General features: G+C 38.2%; 1 protein-coding gene across 1 annotated transcript in view; it reads right to left on the bottom strand.

The window, feature by feature from the left end:
- Positions 1–15,447: 15,447 nt before the first annotated feature.
- The window catches only part of znfx1 (zinc finger, NFX1-type containing 1), a 45,001-nt gene continuing 40,752 nt past the window's right edge, over positions 15,448–19,696 (bottom strand). The window contains exon 15 of the mRNA XM_039692536.2: positions 15,448–19,663. Within this exon, the coding sequence (XP_039548470.2) occupies positions 17,210–19,663 (2,454 nt within the window). The 3' untranslated portion in view covers positions 15,448–17,209. The remainder of the gene's footprint in view (positions 19,664–19,696) is intronic.

The raw sequence follows: 19,696 nt of genomic DNA, 5'->3' as shown, positions 1-19,696 counted from the left end.
AATTACTGTAATTACAGTGACGTTCTACCCAGAGCTGTTCACATCCTCACCTCAGACTTTATTATGGGAGAAATTATGGGTTTCTATGGCAAAACTCAACTGCAATATGAATCTTCAGCAGTCAGGTGATTCAGTGGTCACATGGTACAAATCACTGCTCAGAAAGTTTACAAGTTGTTGTGACATTTATGCTTTCTTCTGGGATTAACGAACCTTGAACTAAAACGTGTAACGGACTGTGGGAAGAGAGACAAACATATTAAAGTTTTTTTTTTTTTTTTTTCATTTAGAAGATGAGTGCATACGAAATTCATGCTAAAACCTTGCTGAACTATAGCACTGTTTGCACACACACACACACAAAAAAAAAAACTTAACCTGAAAAGACTGTACAAAGATCTGATGCAACTAACCTTGCAAAAATCCCTTTGATGTGATTTGCTCAATCCCAGACACCTGGAAATCAAGCATTAGTTCTGATTGGATCTCGTGATTGTCACAGGTGCTTTCCATTGTTTGTAAACCTGCAAATCAAATATTAATAGTGTAAAGCAAACTTCTTTCTTTATTCTGTTCGTTTCAGCAAACAGAACGATACATCAGCTCTCAGCCATGAATGCCTGTGAGAGGTTGAGTGCATCTCATCGAAATGAAAAGGTAATTGATGTAATTAATTGAAAAATAAGTATGTGCCTGATGGTGTGATTGTGATAATCAGATCCTCCAAGAGCTTCATACTCTAATGATTATTAAATCATATAAAAATATCCGTCACAGAAACAGGGAGCGATAATCATAATTAATGATGTGGAAATCATTGAGTCAGTCATTTAATAGCACTGTTGTCTGGGAAAATCTTTGTTGCAGTGTCAAATACTGTATTTTAGTTTACTCAGTTTACATTAAGTTTGACTGATTTAAAATGTTTTTGAATGATGCTCACAGACCTTTTTATGTCATATTTCACCCCAAGACAAAAATATGTGTGTGTTCACACTAATACAAATCACATTGTCGTTACTGCAATCTGTAAAAAAAAATTATACTGTATTATTTAAACTGTGAAGTATGCAATTTTACTGATTTAAATACAACATCACAGTATAGTAAATTAATTATTAGATTACAGTAATGACAACCCTTGGTAATCACCATGTTTGTGATTGACTCAATATGTAAACACTTTAAAAAATCTACAGGTGTGCATTTCATTATTCATAAAATGTTCATAAAAACATGAGTGATTAAACTGGTCAATAATGCATATGAATAAATATATGCATTTGGTCATTAAAATGCAGAGTACTGCTTATCTTTGTAGAGTTAGCCTTTTGAGGGGAAGATTAGTGTAAAACTGAATTGCAGTGTTGTACACAAAGCACTTGACATCCGGTTCACAATCCTGACATGGGCCTGAACTGTTCCTTTGCATAAGCGCATTGCAATTAACCTCCCGCTGTAAAAGGTCAGCAAACTGCTAAAACAGTCAACGGTCGAAAACCGTGCTAACTTTACACAAACTGAATTAATGCTAATGATAAAATTGGTAGCTTTAATTCTGACCACAGCAGCAGACAGGGTTGTGCTGACGAACCATGTATAGCAATTAAGAGACAAACGACTGAAACAAACGTGTTTTTTTGGTGCTGGCTGTGTGTTGTTAATAAGCATGATGTACATTTCACTGGTTCAGGTTATATTTTTTACTCTTGAATTAACTGCTTAATGTTAATATTTGAGAACTAATAGGTTACTTTATCAAAACTTTACTTTAATTTATGAAAGTAAAACATTTTACTGTGTAAAAGTAATTATGGCAACAGTTCCCTTCGACTTTTTCAGTGGTATTGTATATTCCCATTCATTTTTTCCCATACAGGGATTCTTAAAGTTTTCGTTGAAGATTTACAAGCATGAGCTCAACCAACCAAGTGAATCACATTTGCAGCAAAAAAATCATTTGAAAATCTGACAAAAAGACGAAGGTTCAAGACTGTGCTTAACAGCCAGCCTTAATGAGGGAAAGAACCACAAGCCCATGACCATTTTGTATTATTCGTTTGTTTTTCTCCTCTTGTTTCCTAATCAGGTTGTCTAATAAACCTGGCTGTATATTACAAATATTTTTGGCTCTTTGACAAAATGCTTTTGCTCCTCTTTTGTAAGTCGCTTTGGATAAAAGCATCTTCCCAAATCAAATTATGCATACAAATATTTAAGTAATTTGAGAGACTGACTTGATTACGTCATTCGCAGTGCATCATGGGAGTGGGCAAGTGCTAAAGAGTTATGGTGCGTCCAAGTCACGTCAGAAAGCTTGTATTTACGAGTTGAACGGCATCACAAAGTCGTAAATACCAGTGGGAAGCTCAGGCCGAGTTTACGAGTCAGTGCGAAACAAGGTGGAATACAAGGATTTTGCAGTGACACCCTCCGACTTTTTTATTTACAACAAAACGAGCTAATTGCCTGCACAAAATATGCCCTGCGAAAAAACCCTGTTCGGATTTAAATCGGCATACGCTTAAGAGTCGATGATTGGATCATCATTGCAGTGATTATTATGTTTCTAGCATATATGATTGAAAAACAACTTCTAACCCTGATTGATTGAGTGTGTAGTTTTTCATTTCTTAAACAAATAGTAAGACACATCATGGCCATATTCCAGGATGATAATGTCAAGATTCATCAGGCTGAGAATGGTTGGGAAGAGCATGAAGAATCATTTTCACACATGAATTGGCACGGACCTGAAATTCAATGAAAGTCTTTGGGATGTGCTGGAGGAGATTTTACAGAGTGACTCTTTCCAAAAATGTATGCACATCTTGATGGAAATAACATCAAAACATTCATTTCCATCAAAAGATGCATCATTTTAGTCAAGATCTTGTATTGACAATGCAAATATGTTTTAAAATTTGAAAAGCCACACATTCCATCAATTAGGGTTAGAAGTTGCCAAACATAAACAAAATAATCACTAAAATAATGATCCAATAATAGACTCTTAAGCATTTGCCTGTTTAAATCCGAACTGGGCAGTGATAGCATTGTAATATACCAATATAATATGCAATTATGAAGTTCACAGTGGCTTCGTAAATTAATTAAAAACATAAAAAATAAGTTAAAAATAAGTATAATAAGTTATTTTTTAACATAAAGTTGCCTTAAAATTTTAAGTTCATTGAACTGTAAAAATTGAGTCAATGAAGGAGATTGATTTAAGCATCAGAAACTCAAAATGTTATGTCATCTGAACTACATAAATTAAGTTGATTTGACAAAAGAAAAAATGTTGTGATTGCAAATCATGAAAATATTTTTTTATGAACGCGCTGTTATGTTTGGTCAATTTGCTTGTTCGATCTCTGATTGATGAATACTTCTATGCAGAATTATGGATAATGTATTTTTTTTCTCCAGGAATTCTGCTGTTAAAAATGATTATTTAAAAAAACAAGTTGAAATAGTGTGGGCTGATGATGACTTCAACAAAAGCACAAACCATCGATAAACAACCCCATAGCTCACAGTAGGTCTGTCTAATGGCTTAGAATTTATAGTTCAAAATCAATTCCATAGAGAAAATGAATGAGACTTTGACTTTCACTTCAGCTCAGGTCATTGGTATAAATAATTAGTTACATTTATGCTTTCATATATTTGTTATACATAGTGTGTTATTATAGGAGCCAAAATATCTAAAAAAAAACAAAAAAAGAACAAAATCATACAAAAAGGATGATTCATTTCCTATTTAAGTAGTTTAGAGTTTTACTTACAGGTCTGAAAACATCTGCAGGATGCTCGCCACGTCAGCTGAAAAACATTTCAGAGCACGTTATTACATTTTGCTGAAAGATTGAATGTGAGTAGATGAATAATGCTAAAACCAGGAGCTTGTATAAAGAAAGTAAATATCACTGTGAGATGTCACGTCGACTAACTTTAACAGATGAGAAACTTCCCTGTTTTGTGCGTTTTAGTAGAAATCTGTGTCTTTAACTCGGCTGTCTGCCAGAACGCTTCCTCTCGCGATGGCAGAATGAACAGGTGTCGCTTGACGAAACGTCCCGGGCGTCTGGCTAATTGTGTGCAGATTGTTAGCAGATGTTGTTGAGGTGATGCCACAGCAGGATGACAGGGCTTTGACAGGTCTCAGGTCAGCAACGAGAGCTTCTTCCCTGTATTCCTCCTCGCTCTCTTTGGCCTGTCATGACACAATGTGACTATCTGTGGCCGAGCAGCTGTCGAAACTCATTCAGACACCCGCGGGCGCAGGACACCTCGCTCAGCTGATCTCAGAGAGAAGAACCCTCTCCTGTACAGCAGGCCATATGCGGCGTGCCATGACAAATCCAGAGTCTGCGTGCGCCGGCCTTTTGTTTTATGGTGTGAAATCCCATGCTGAGGATTGAGGAGCTTCGTAATTTGCTCAGCTTTGTAACGGCATTGAGACTCAAAGGATTACTTGAAGAAACGAGGAAATGCATTGTTTTTAAAGCTTAACTTATTAAATTGACAGGATGACGTTCACAGAGAACTCATTTTTCCCTTTCTCTGTGTAGCTTTTCCATTGTTTTGTTTTTTTTCTAAACATGTGCTACACTCTTGGTTCTAAGAAATTGTTCTATTTAGAACCAGAAACGGTTCCATCCCCCGCTTCATATATGGAACTCAAATATGGAACCATTTTTTTTTGTTTATTTTGGTAAAAGGTTCTATTGGCCAAGTATGGAACCCCAGGGTTCTATATAGAACCCAGTGGAACCATTTTTTTTAAGAGTGTATAGAACCTTTTAGGGGTTCCAAATACGTAGCGCTGATAGAACCTTTTAAGGTTCTATATAGAACCTTTTCTTCTAAGAGTGTAGGTGGATGTGTTTGACCATTGTACCTGCGTCTCATGTCTTTTGTCTCATGCATGGAAAAAGGAGGAAATATCTCACATATTTACATTGAAGGAGGGACCTGATCCATATCTAGAGACCAGAATATCACAATTAACATTTATGCAATTATTCCTTGTAAGATTGTTACAGTTTGTTCCTTGTAAGATTGTTACAGTTTGTCATTGCAAAATCTATTTATTGATATTTTCTATGATCTAAACATTCTTTCCAAGCAAAAAAACACAATCATATCTTTATTGCAGATAGACATATATTCTGGGAGTCTAATCTGCGTTGAGTTGAATTTTAAACTAACAGCAAACATTGAGTTCAAACAGGTAAGAGAGGCTTTTCAATTCACATCTTAGATCTGCCTCCTCCATCCTGAAGGAATTGGATGTAATAGAAATTGCAAGGCTTCTCTTCCAACCTTTCCCGCCAGCTGATCCCGAACGACTGAAATTATCCCACTTACAATCAGCGGGGAACAACTAAGCAGATAATAAAAAGCAACTAACCATATAATCATGATTATGGCAAAATAAATAGATATTTAAAGTCGAGGAGAAACACTTTGCATACTATTTACTCAACGCGTACTCAAAAAAACAGAAATAAAACTGTACGAGGTAAAAGAAAACCCATATATTAAGTATGGGTTTAACCTGCAATGCAATAAGGATAATTATATATGGATCAATATTGCTGAACAATATTGCAGTTTGTGAGGTGAACTATTGTCTGCCAAAAGCATGAAACCATTGAACACACACATATATAAATATCAACGCATTCTCATCCCAAAGCGCCATATAGGACGCTTTTGCAAAAGCGGAAATATCCAACGCACATGGCACCCTTTAACGTGAAATGAGACGCAGATATATTTGGGCAGAAGGCGCCCCCTAGTGGTCTAACCCTTACCCTACACCATACCTAAACTTAACCATAACCGAAGCGTCTCATTAGACGTTAAAGGGTGCCATGTGCGTTGGATATTTACGCTTTTGCAAAAGCGTCCTATATAGCCTCTAAATTAGGGCTGGGCGATATATCGAGTATGTACGATGTATCGTTATATTTTTTGAAACGATATGGAATGAGGCAATCCCAGCTAACAGGGAACGTTCCCAGAACATTCACTAACGTTCTTTAAAAGTTGTGTAAATGTTAGGACAAAACGTTATTAAAATAATGTTTTCGGAACGTTCATATAACATTATTAACATTCTTGTAACGTTGAGAGAAAACGTTCTTAGAACAACGTTCTTGGAACATCTTTATCACGTTATTTGTATTTGATGAACGTTCTCATTACGTTGATAAAAAACGTTCTTAGAACAACGTTATCGGAACGTCTTTATCAGGTTATTTGTGTTTGATAAACGTTCTCATAACGTTCCAGCAACATTATGCTAACCTTAGGATAACGTTCTAACAACATTATGCTAACGTTCCAGCAACGTTCTGCAAACATTAAGACACCGTTCCAGCAACGTTAAGCAAACTGGACATTTCCACGTTTATAGAACATTTTAAATTAACGTTCCCACAACCAAAATGGAACGTTAGAAAAACGTTCTCAGAACCTAACTTTGTTAGCTGGGATACCGTTTATATCGATACAGTAGTTTGATATGACTCGAGCACATCTGAAAAATAGCGGAGGTTGCAGTGTGAGCTGCTGCAGTGAAAGTAGCTAGGCTACGTAGTACAATTTGTCCTAAACATGACACAAGCTTATATTAATTGCGTCAAAATCACTTTGATATAGTTAACAAGTTTAAGGCAAATGCTCTGACAGACACTGTAGCTGACTGACAGATATACTTGCGCTGTTTAATGCGTTTGAGATGTGGTGCTTTCCTCAGTGCTCAACTTACATTTCACATATTCTCCATCTGTAAATGTTAGAAAGTAAAGCAAATATGTCCATTTCACAACAAATATGTCCATGTCAGAAGAGGACGAGCTTCTGCAAGTGAATCTCCGCTAAAATTCATGCTTCCTTGAACGAGCGCCGGCGCGCGCATGCGCGTGAATAGTACTACGTAGTACGCAATAATTCTGACTAAAATAAACATATTGCTAAAATATTTGTTGTTGGAGAAAATAAATGTGCCATATGTGGAATTTTAAACCTACAAGTATATATTTTTAATGAAAGTGAAAGTGATTATAATGGGGTAATCAAATGCAGGCTAATATAATTAGTTTGTGCGTTTGTTTTTGTTTTTATTTTCATTTTTAGTTTAGCTTTTAGTCAATATAAAAACAAAAGCTTTTTGCACATAATATATTGCATAGCCTATATTATATTTGTTTCCATATCCTTCAATATCAACATTGTTTGTAGGATATCATTGGGCCGAATGTGAATATATATATATATATATATATATATATATATATATATATATTTAAATATAAAGATTTTCTTTATCTAAATAGAAAACGTAGAAAGTACCGAGATATATATCGTATATCGCCATTTGACCAAAAAATATCGAGATATGATTTTTTGGCCATATCGCCCAGCCCTACTCTAAATGCCATTTGAAATGTTCTTCTAAAATGACCATTTTTATCAAGCTTGTATATTTAAGTTCAGTAATTTCACTTAAATGACAATTAATAGGTAATTATCATTGCCATTTAAGTGAAATTACTGGACTTAAAAATACAAGCTTGATAAAAACGATCATTCTAGAAGAAAATTTCAAATGGCACTTAGAGGCTTTTGCATCTGAACTCTTCATATATACACATCACCCAATCTCAACCCAATAGCATCTTTGGGATGTGGTGGAACGGGAGCTTCATCCCACAAATCTCCATCAACCACAAGATGCTATCCTATCAATATGGGCCAACATTTCTAAAGAATGCTTTCAGCACCTTGTTGAATCAATGCCATGTAGAATTAAGGCAGTTCTGAAGGGGAAAAGAAGGTCAAACCCAGTATTAGTACGCTGTTCCTAATAATCCGTATATATATACATACAGTATATACATTATACATGCATGTATACCAAAATTCAAGGAAATCCTCAAAGTGCCAGGTGAGGCAAAACATTATTTTTAAGAATAATCTTTCAGCTTCATCCTATCTTATTCTTTTGCTTCTGCCAGTGCAAGATGAAATGATCACATAATGACATCCTGTCAGGTCGGCATCACATTAATCCTGACACAAACAGTGCTATCGACAGAGCCATTTTTAATGAAAGGCAGGCAAAAAGGGAGGCAAGGCGACAGTAATTGTTCTAATTTGGAGTGGATCGATGGTTTTGGCAGAGCACAAATCACGCAGCTACGCAGGCATATAAAAGCAGCCTGTCAGACGCCCCCCCGCTCCTGCCAAACGTCCATTCAGCACACTTGGCACGTTGCAGTGTCGGCAAAGGTGGCATGCCAAGATTTTCGGTTCCCTTTTCAAACAGAATGGCTTTCCTAGTGTTATATAGTGCACGGATGTCTTTTAACACACAAGTCAAATGGTGGCAGGTTAAATTAAGGAGCCGCTGCTTCTGTGTCAAACCTGAGACGACAATAATATCCAGTACAAAGACAAGCAGAAGCATTTCTATTGCTCAAATTAGGGGATGAGACCTCATGATTCCTCAAATCATGCAGCTTTGTTGAAGAGAGCTGTGGTACTACTGCTTATAAAACCATCAAAACAAGCGAAAAATCCCTTAGATTTGCATTGAGGGATGAATCTTCCTACCCAAAATACTTCATTATTATAATAAAATAATGAATTATTACAATTACAAGTTGCACGCTCGTTATGTACTCCAGTAAATGAACGCTGTCTGAAATGGTAAGGGAGATAATTGGTTCTCATTAGCTCCAGTTTCTTGGCTATGTTTCATTTAATGTGAAGTACACACACATAATTGGCAATTTCAAAAAAGCACATATGGTGTCATATTGAAAATTATGAAGCATTTCTCAGCCCAGCGCAGCAAAACGACTTAATGTCACTCACTAACTCGACGGCAGGTGCTCGTATAGCGATCCGCCATTAGGTGGAATTGAGTTTCATACGTTTATTCAAATCACACCTGAGTAAATATGCTTACTTGGCCAAAAAGTTGCATAATTTTATTCACATGTCAAGAGAGGCGTGCATCAAGATGATGAATTAAAATACAAAATGCGGATAAACCCAAAGCTCCAGTGACTGAAAAAGGCACCAAAACAGTTACAACGTTCATAATTATCATGTGAAAAGAATCATGTGCGAGTCTCAGTTCAAGATTATTACACTCTAAAAAATGCTGGGTTGTTTTAACCCAACTTTGGGTCAAATATGGACTAACCCAGCCGTTGGGTTAAATTTTTACATTACATTTTTAACCCAGCATTTTGGGTTTGTCCATATTTGACCCAAAATTGGGTTAAAACAACCCAGCATTTTTTAGAGTGTAAGTATAATTCACAATTAGTTCACATACCTGGGGTTGGTTTCCATTGAAGATCAACTGGTCGTGTCAAACCCTTCAGGCTTCTATAGAAAGAGAGTTTTTATGGTTAAAGAAAATTAAAGTGATGCATAATGCATAGCAATAGTTACATTAACGGGATGGATGTCTATTGGGGAGCCTGAGCATTTACAAAGTCATGCATCAATATTAGAATTTAAAGTTAATGGACTAATGATAAATCAATAAAAATCCCAAAGACACGCATTGAAGAAGGGGATAACGATATCATGAAAAACGATAAAGATATAGTTCTAAATATGTTAAGCATATAACTGTCATTTGCTCAATCATGACATTTTGAATGCAAATATGACATTGTTTAGGATGTCTTTGTTATGACATCTTGACCTAAAATGAAGTTAAACGGTCATGTGGTTGGCTTTGACATTGGCTGTCATGAGGCCATTATAACTGTGTCTTGAATATTTTTCTTGACCTCAACTACTAATTGAATTTGTAATTAAAAAGTTATAATAGCTTCATGACAGTCAATGTCAAAACCAACCACCTGACAGTTTAATATAACGTTATTAACCAATAAAGCTAGGTGGTTTCTTAAGTTTGATCATTAATCTGCTATATCATGTTTATGACAGGTTGTGTTGTCTTAGTAAGTCAAGTTGTCATGATAAAGACACTGACAGGTTATAATGTATTGGTTTGTCAAGGTGTCATAACAAAGACATCTCAAACAATGTCATATTTGCATTAAAAATGTCATAAATGAGCGAATGACACTTAATGACAGTTGTCATAAACATGCATAAAACTCATAACATATGTCCTGATTATGAAGGTGTCATGTTAGTCGTACCCCACTGGGTAAGAACTTATAATAACAGTGCACTAAAACCACATTAGGAAATCGAACAGCAACTCATGAGACTCGAGTTTACCACTAATGTTTATCTCCCAAAAGTATAAATGAAAAACATCAACATTTAAAGTTGTTCCTCATCTTGATACATCTTGGAATTTTGCAACTTTCAAATTTGCTCCCCTCATCAAAAAGCGTGTCGGTGCATGTTTTTCCTTTTACATCCTTATTAAAAGCATGCTTTGCTGAGTCTGTAATTGGCAGTGGTTTTACGAAACACATTGGCAGGACCGGTGCCAAAAAGGAGCGGAGGCACCAGAGAACTCGTCCACTCCAAATAAAAGACTTGCATTACAGGAACGTGAGCCAAAGCGAAATCACTTCAACAGGGAGTGAGGAATTAAGAAGCATATTTTCATATTGATGTGAGTCTGTTGGAAGTAATAAAGGGCAAGTTGTTAAACAGAAGATGTTGCAATGCATTGCACCATGATCAGTGGAAAAACAAACCCTATGTGGTGCACATCTTACACAACAGAAGTGATCGCTTCTGGTTAATAATGTGAGCCAACAGTAAATTAAAGGAGTAGTTCAGGGTTTTTTTTAAAAAACTTTTGCTGATAATTTACTCGCCCCCATGTCATCCAAGATGTCCACGTGTTTCTTTCTTCAGTCGAAAAGAAATTAAAGTTTTTGATGAAAACATTCCAGGATTTTCTCCATATAATGGACTTCATTGGGAACCAAACGGTTCAAGGTCCAAATGAGAGTTTCAGTGCAGCTTCAAAGGGCTTTAAACGACACCAGACAATGAATAAGGGTCTTATCTAGGACCCTTCGAGTCATGACTCGAAAAAAGATTTGTTCATTTTGATGAACGAGTTTGAACAGGAGAGTCACGAATAGGGTTGGGTATCGAGAATCGAGTATCGATTGGAACCGGGAATAACTTTTCGTTTTTCCCGGAATCGTTCAAAAGTTAAAATTTCGATTCCTAGTTTCGATATTCACAGTCCGCCGAGCGGAAGAAGAAACCGCTGAACAACACCAACGAAGAAGCGTCTACCGGAAGTGTTGGCATAACCGGCGCGAGTTGAACATGAGTACCTTACGTCGGCGGTCCAAAGTGTGGCTTCACTTTTCTAAAAATAACGAAATCTCGGCAAAATGCAAAATTTGTGACAAAAGGAGTATTTCCTTCAGAAAGGATTATTTCCTTCCAAAAGGCAGTTGGTTAGCAAGGTTAGCTAAACTTTTTTGACCCTGCCTCTTAAAAGAATCGGAATCGAGAATCGTTAGGAACCGGAATCGAAACAAGGAATCGGAATCAGAATCGTTCAAATTCAAACGATACCCAACCCTAGTCACGAACATGCATCCCAGAACAGAGCAAGGCGAGCATTTGTGCTTATAAAACTTAAACTATTTAATTTATTTAGTTTCGCTTGATAAGACCCTTATTCATCGCCTGGTGCCGTTTAAAGCCCTTTGAAGCTGCACTGAAACTCCCATTTGGACCTTGAACCGTTTGGACCCCATTGAAGTCCATTATATGGAGAAAATCCTGGAATGTTTTCATCAAAAACCTTAATTTCTTTTCGACTGAAGAAAGAAACACATGGACATCTTGGATGACATGGGGGGAGTACATTATCAGCAAAAGATTTTTTTTAAAGTGAACTACTCCTTTAAGAATTCTGTCATCGAAAATTAAACCACATATTTCATCAATGCCTTATATCCGGTTGTGGACGAGGTCCGTTTCGTAACAGATGAGTACAGATGCTCGAGTAGATTAGGTACGTTATTGGTGTTTTTCTCATGACAGAACCTCTTATGCAGGTTAATCTTTTAGTCACTGTTTTTCCCCTGTACTGTTCCCATTAGTAATTACGTACATGATTAAAACTTCACAAATGTTTCATAAGGCACACCAAAACTCGATTTATGATTACAGCTCGTTACACGACAAACCTCCTTTTGAACATGAGTCAGTGACTGTTCAAAGGACATAATCCAACATTAATTAAAGCAGCGGTAATGCAGGACACAAAAGTGCCTCGCTGAAACAGAGAACAGAGAGTGAATAAGGCTTTCATACGCATTTATGGCCTAGCTATAACCTTACCAGATCTATATTTACACATCCACACGCACATTATTTCATGAAAGCATATAGCTGGTCACCACAGGGCCCAATGAAATTTTAATCAGTTCTTTTCAGCCAGGCAGGTTTGACAAATGCAACGTGGAAAACAGCCACAGATGTAATTTTTATAACGCTCACACCAAACTGAAGCCAACTGAGAACAATATGCAGTCATGAAACTGATAAACAGCTGAGATCACAGGTCACAAATGAGATCTACATTTACATTAATTTAGCAGACACCAAATGAGATCTACTTTATCTTCATATTAGCAATGAAATTAAATAGAGAACAAAGAAAACTTTCAGATGTCTCTCCTGAGAAAAACACACCAGTAATCTTATGTCTCTGGAAAAGATCTCATCAATGTCTCAAACTGTGCTCAGATTTACCAATCCAAACCAACTCAAGTATTTCACGGCAATTTCTCCAAATGATCTGAGCTACACATTCATATTAAAGTTCAATAAACTCTAATGGCTCAATTTGTGTATATTTGTTTAAGGATTTTTTCCTTCTAAAAATCTTCATGACAAAAAATAGAAAGAAATGAGACAATAGTTGTATTATATAACTTGGATATGGTGTTTATCATAAATACGCAAATGATTACCATATTAAAGGAGTAGTTCACTTTAAAAAAAAAAAACTTTGGCTGATAATTTACTCACCCTCATGCCATCCAAGATGTCCATATCTTTCTTTCTTCAGTCGAAAAGAAATTAAGGTTTTTGATGAAAACATTCCAGGATTTTTCTCCATATAATGGACTTCAATGGGAACCAAACGGCTCAAGGTCCAAAAGACAGTTTCAGTGCAGACTGCAAACTGTTAAAAGGGCTTTAAACGATTCCAGACGATGAATAAGGGTCTTATCAAGCGAAACGATCGCTCATTTAATAAATAAATAACAAAGTTTAAGTTTTATAAGCTCAAATGCTCACCTTTCTCTGTTCTGTGATGCGCGTTCGTGACTCTCCTGTTCAATCAAAATGAACAAATCTTTTAACGAGTCAACTCGTTCATTTCCTCACACCAATTATGCTTAAATCTGCCAAAATGCCTTGTTGATCTGCAGCAATAGTAAATAGCCTACTAATAAATTATATTAATTAGCAAAAACATTGATTCATTGAACATTTGTGCATTTTATCATATTGCTGTTGCCACACAAAAGCATTGACATTACTACAACAATCTTACAAACCTGTGATTGAGAAACCCTGACATATACCTAGCGTATTATTATGTCAAAACACCCTAATAGCATGGCATTTTGTTCTTCTCAGCACCAACATGTCACAATTTCAGCCACAATCCTACTTTTCCCATCTACGGTAGGCTACTGTTAAAAATCTTTTTCACCATTTGCATACTGAAGCACTTGAACACTAATTACATTTAGCACTCAGGGTTAGCATGTGCTCAGTCCATTCTCTGTGACACGATCCTCTCCATTAAACACGAACAATCACGCATAGATGCTCAATCCCTCCTCCTCCTCCCCGAATCATGCGTCAGACTCTGTCCTAATCTGCCCTTGAATTCAAACTGAAAATAAGTCACATCCATAATGAGCAGATGAGAGTGAAGCCACTGAAACCTGTAACCTCACACCAATTATGCATAAATCTGCCAAAATGCCTTGTTGATCTGTAGCAATAGTAAATGCTCTATACTAATAAATTATATTAATTAGCAAAAACATTGATTCATTGACCATTTGTGCCTTTTATCATATTGCTGTTGCCACACAAAAGCAATGGATTTTAACAGAGTTAAGGGATGTTGTTAACGCAAATGAAAATGACTGAATAAATTGTGTAATCTTGCTTCACTTGCATTTTTTTTTTTTGGCCCTATAAAAAAATCACAGCCTGTCCCTCAAAAATATGCTTAAACTTGCGCTTGCTTTTCCTTTGCATCCTGACACAACAGATTTTGTTGTCGTCGCTCCTCCACCCCACCCTTATTTTCTGTGCAGAAAGTGCCGACTTTGCATTCGGGTTTAGGCTAGGTTATGACAAGGTAACATTCATCACATAATAAACTGATGTAAGCTGCCGGGAAGTCGACCTAGCAGCTCACGGCTAGCCTCTCGTCTCACGTGACTGCTGGTAATTTAGGCTGAGAGCTCGGGTGATGCTTTATTATTAGCCAGATATGGATAAACCTGCTGAAGTTGGCAGAGACCAGTGTGTTTCCTGATGCAGGTCAAAGTCTGACCGTACATGAGAGAAACCACAGCTTGCATTATGGAGAGCACAAATGCATTCTGTTCCAACAACACAAGCTGGGAGAGTTGCTGACCAGTACACTGCTGCCACCTAGTGAAATTAAAGGAGTAGTTCACTTTAAAAAAAACTTTTGCTGATAATTTACTCTCCCCCATGTCATCCAAGATGTCCATGTCTTTCTTTCTTCAGTCGAACAGAAATTAAGGTTTTTGATGAAAACATTCCAGGATTTTTCTCCATATAATGGACTTCAATGGGAACCAAACGGTTCAAGGTCCAAAAGACAGTTTCAGTGCAGCTTCAAAGGGCTTTAAACGATTCCAGACGATGAATAAGGGTCTGATCAAGGGAAACAATCGCTCATTTAAAAAAAAAAAAAAGAAATGAACGAATCTTTTCCCCGAGTCAATTCGTTCACTTCGTTCGTTGAATGAACCAAATGACACCAATAAAAGATTCGTTCATTTTGATGAACGAGTTCGAACCATAGACTGTAAACGTTCGAACACGAGAGTCACGAACGCTCATCACAGAACAGAGCAAGGCGACGACCATTTGAGCTTATAAAACTTATAAAGAGCGATCATTTCGCTTGAAAAAACCTTAATTTCTTTTCGACTGAAGAAAGAATGACATGGATATCTTGGATGACATGGGGGTGAGTAAATTATCAGCAAAAGTTTTTTTTTAAAGTGAACTACTCCTTTAAGCTAAGGACAGATGCTAGTACGTACTTGAAACTAAAGCATGCAATAAGGCATGAGAATTTTGGTGTATTGACAATAAAACATGACCTCAAGTGCCTTACTGCTTTTATGAAATGGTTAGTATTTAATAAAAAATACACACTTATTCATTAAAACATGGTTTTATTAAGCATAGTTATGATAAAGTGCTATTCTTCTGTGAGCATGCATGCAAGCTACAGGTCATTTCATTGGTAAGCATTGTGTATGTTTGCGCATTTGGGTCCTTGACTATTCAAGTTTAGCCTAGAACATCATATTGACCAATCAATCAGTATCTAAAACCACAAATATTTGCTTTAAACGACTATGCACTATCTCTCCCTAATTGTTCAAAGCATATACATGTACTGTTCTAAAAAAACAACAGCAAATGGACAGTTTTTCATCATCACTTTCATTCTGTAATTATTTCTTGCTGACTGTAAATAAAGAATAAAAAAATTAAAAAAAAGACTATGCACTAACCTCCTTTATTACGAGTAAGAGTATATTGCACTTAAAACTAACTAACAAAAAACATGAATGTGCACTCTAAAAAATGTTGGGTTGTTTTAACCCAACTTTGGGTCAAATTTGGACAAACCCAGCCATTGGGTTAGATTTTTTTAATTACATTTTTAACCCAAAGTTTGGGTTTGTCCATTTGACCCAAAGCTGGGTTAAAACAACCCAACATTTTTAGAGTGTGTTTTTTAATCACTTAAAAAAAAGCAAGGAAAAAAAGCTGATGCATTGAAATGTACAGACAGTATTATTTCTAACCAGTGGCCAGTTGCATAAACCGCATAGTCTAGTCTTACAAGTTACTCTTAATTTTATTCTTTAATAGTCAGTTACATAAAAAGGTAGATTGCCTGGTTCAACTCACTACGCATGAAGTACAAGTAAAAATAGGCTTTGAAACTCATCAGTTAAAAGGCAGTAAGAATTTTTCACCACCAAATGACTATATGAGGATCAAAACCAAGCGGAAGTAGCATTTCATCAAGAGATTGACTTGTTGCACATACAGTAGCAGTTGCCTCTGGAGCAACTAGGGGTTAAGTGTCTTGCTCAGGCACACATTGGTGTCTCACAGTGGATTCAAACCCAGGTCTCTCACACCAAAGGCATGTGTCTTATCCACTGCGCCATCACCACCCTAATGTTCAATTACGTTGTTGACTTAACTTAGAACAGATGTAGACATCCTTGTTTAAATCATCCACATTTAGTTGGTGTTGTGGTCTACCGCATATCTTAATCCAGAGCAGACACTTATCTCAGTTGAGATGTGGCTTGGGAAAGGGTAAAAAAATTCCGGCTCTCGGGAACCTAGTGTCGGAGTACCCCATCCACACCGTTTGACCATTTTAAACTTAAAATGACAAGAAAAAAACGAATGAAATCTGACTAAATGCAATACATTTCAATGGACGTGGAAGCAGAGAATGTCTTGATTGTATTGGGTTGGCTGTGCACTGTGATTGGCTCATCGCGTTTGAGGGCGTGGCTTAGCCATAAGTCAATTTCTAAAGTGCCTTCTGTGTGAACGCAAACACATCCCAGGATTGAATCCGGAATGGGGACCAAGTGACACGGCTAGGATCAGTCCAGGAATGATCCTGTGTTAATTAGAGGCAGGACCAATGGTGTAAGGGGTTTTTGTCATCGCAATGACGTAGTTATCGTGCAACTCTCACATCAACAAAGATGAAAGTTTGTGTTCGTCAAGGAAAAAGGGCGGAAAAATTTCTGCAAACATGCCACATTCCAAATTCCAGATTGCAAAAAAAAAATCACTGCCAGTATGAATGAACCACAATAAAATCAAACGATCAGTATATTTCCCATAATCTCTTTGTGAAAGTGGTTTAAGAATTTCAATCTTCAAAGTCCATCAGGTTATAGTTTCCCATGTTGGCAGCATCTGACCAGGCAGCATGTTGTGCACCATCCATCTCAGACGCCACAGCATTTCCCTGAAGGAGTGTGTGATGAGTACCTCCAATATCAGCGTTGCATTCTGGACATTTGCTTTGTTCCATAGCACCCCCACACTCACCAATTGCATACACGTGTCCGTTGGGACATTTGTACCAATGCCCTTTATTCAAACCGATGGCTTTGAGTATCATCACCCTCTCATCGTCAGTGATCCCCAGGCCACTGACCGGAAGCTTAGCATCCAGCTCTGTGAACTTTTTTTTGACTGTACGTTCTAGACCCTCAGAGAAAGGCAAGGTGTCCTCCAGGATCTCTCTTAACAGTTGGACTTCGCTGGCAAGAACGTCGTCAAAAAGTTTAAATTCAGATTTCTTGCAGCGCACGTTGAGCTCAGCCAGGTAGGAAAGTCTCTTCAATTCACGTTCGAGATCTTCAACCTGCTGGTCAAAAAACCTCTGATTTCGATCCAAGAGGAATTTCAAAACTTCTTCGAGTTTGCGGGAGAACTTAAAATTGTCTTGTGGTGTCATACGTTCTTTCTGCATTTCTTTCAGTTTCCCAATGCTCTCGAGGAAGCTCATCAAATTCTCGAGATGCCAAAGTTGTTGTAATGAAAGGTCATTTGTGTTGAGCTTCTCACGAATGGAGTCGAACTCTTTGGGAAGATGATTCTTCAAGTTGATTTGCTCAACCAGTTGCAAACGTAGGACTTCCTGCTTTTGCTTGATAACATCAGGCAAACCATTGATCTTCTCCTTGACCATCTCGATGGCTGCCAGGCTGCGGTTGATGTGAGTGCCATACCGAAGGTTTCTACGGATGGGAGTGCGACACCTTGGACACTCCTTGAGTTTAATTGCCCTTTGATCCAATCCAGAAGCTTGGTCTTCGTCGAGACTCATGTATTGATCCATTCCTTTAGCCTCAAACAGGTGCCTGCAATCTTCTAGCTGAATAAAACAAGCATCCGGTTCGTCTTCATTGCCGAAGAAGATCTCCGTGACCTCATCCTTGTTGCAAACGCGACACTTTTTGGGACAAGGGTCTCCGCATAGGCCTATGCAACGATGTCCGCAGGGTAATTCTTTGTTACAGGGAACTGAACAAGGTGGGCGATCGCACGGTTCGTGACAAAGCTTGGTGCAGGTGTAATGAGGGCACTGCCATTCGCAGGGTTCGATGCAGCGGGCGCAAGGCTGTCCACAAGTCTTCTTACAGATGCTGTGGACGCAACGGTTCTCGCAAGGTGAGGAACATGGTGGACAATCTCTGACACAGGGTTCCCGACAGGGATGAGAACACACGAGGGTTGCTTGGCATTTGTGGGTGCATCCTCTATGCAGGCGACCTTGATAGCATGCATGGCAAGATCCTGGGCAAGTGTGGCCACATTTCAAGGTGGTGCCACATTTCTGTCTGCAGTTTGGCTCATTTTTTAGGTCCCTGGAAATATAGCATAGTTCTTTTTGGACGTGTCCACATCTTAGCTCCATCTGAACTCTTGTCATGCACCGAGAGGTGCAGGAAACGCCACAGGTCGCCTTGCATGGATGGCCGCATGGTAGGGTCTTCTGGCAGTCCTCTTGGCACTCAAATGTGGCAGGGTCTTGGTGGCAGGGCACCTCCTGATTGTGCTGGCATGACGGTATTATCTTGTTTACGAGTACCCGGCATTCACCACACTCTTGGTAACAGCGCTTCATGCATTTGTGGCCCAGTTCACACTTCACCTTTGGACAATCTTTCATGCACTTGTATTTCTTGTGCTCAGCATCGTATGGGTGGCACATACGGGTGCACACGTGGCCACACTCCAGGCGGTACTCGCAGGGCTGATCGCAACCACCCTCAGGAGCACCTTTGAAGTCATTCCCGCAGGACGCCTGGATCCGTTTATCCGGATGGTTCTGACAGCTCAACGTCAAAGCAGGACCAATTTGATCCGCCTCTCTCAGAGTGTGAAGGATGTTGCTCCACAGTTTAACCGAGCTAAGCATGTCCATATTCCCAATACAATAAAGACCCATCTTAGCACGAGAGAGAGCAACACAGACTCGGTTTGATATGTTCAGGAAGCCGACCCTCCCCTGAATGTTGCTGCGCACCAGAGACAATATGATGATATCATTCTCCTCCCCTTGGTATTTGTCAACGACATGGACTTTGACGCCAGTGAAAAGTGGAGAGGGCATGAGCTTACGCAGACAGTGAAGTTGTCCGGTGTAGGTTGTGAGAATGGTAATCTGGGAGGGCTTGTAGTCCTGGTTAAGCAAGTACCGGCAAAGCTCAACAACAAAATGCGCTTCGTGAGGATTCTGGTGGCTCCGTCCATCCTTAATCTCTTCCTCACGTTGAGAATGATCCACAAAAAAGAGATTTGTCAGAAGCCCCTATAGACCAAAAGATACAGATGTCAAGTAGAT

Source organism: Pimephales promelas, chromosome 8 (assembly GCF_988280905.1).
Source record: "Pimephales promelas chromosome 8, fPimPro1.hap1.1, whole genome shotgun sequence".
NCBI classification, from domain to species: domain Eukaryota; kingdom Metazoa; phylum Chordata; class Actinopteri; order Cypriniformes; family Leuciscidae; genus Pimephales; species Pimephales promelas.
This window is presented reverse-complemented; position numbering and strand designations above follow the sequence as displayed.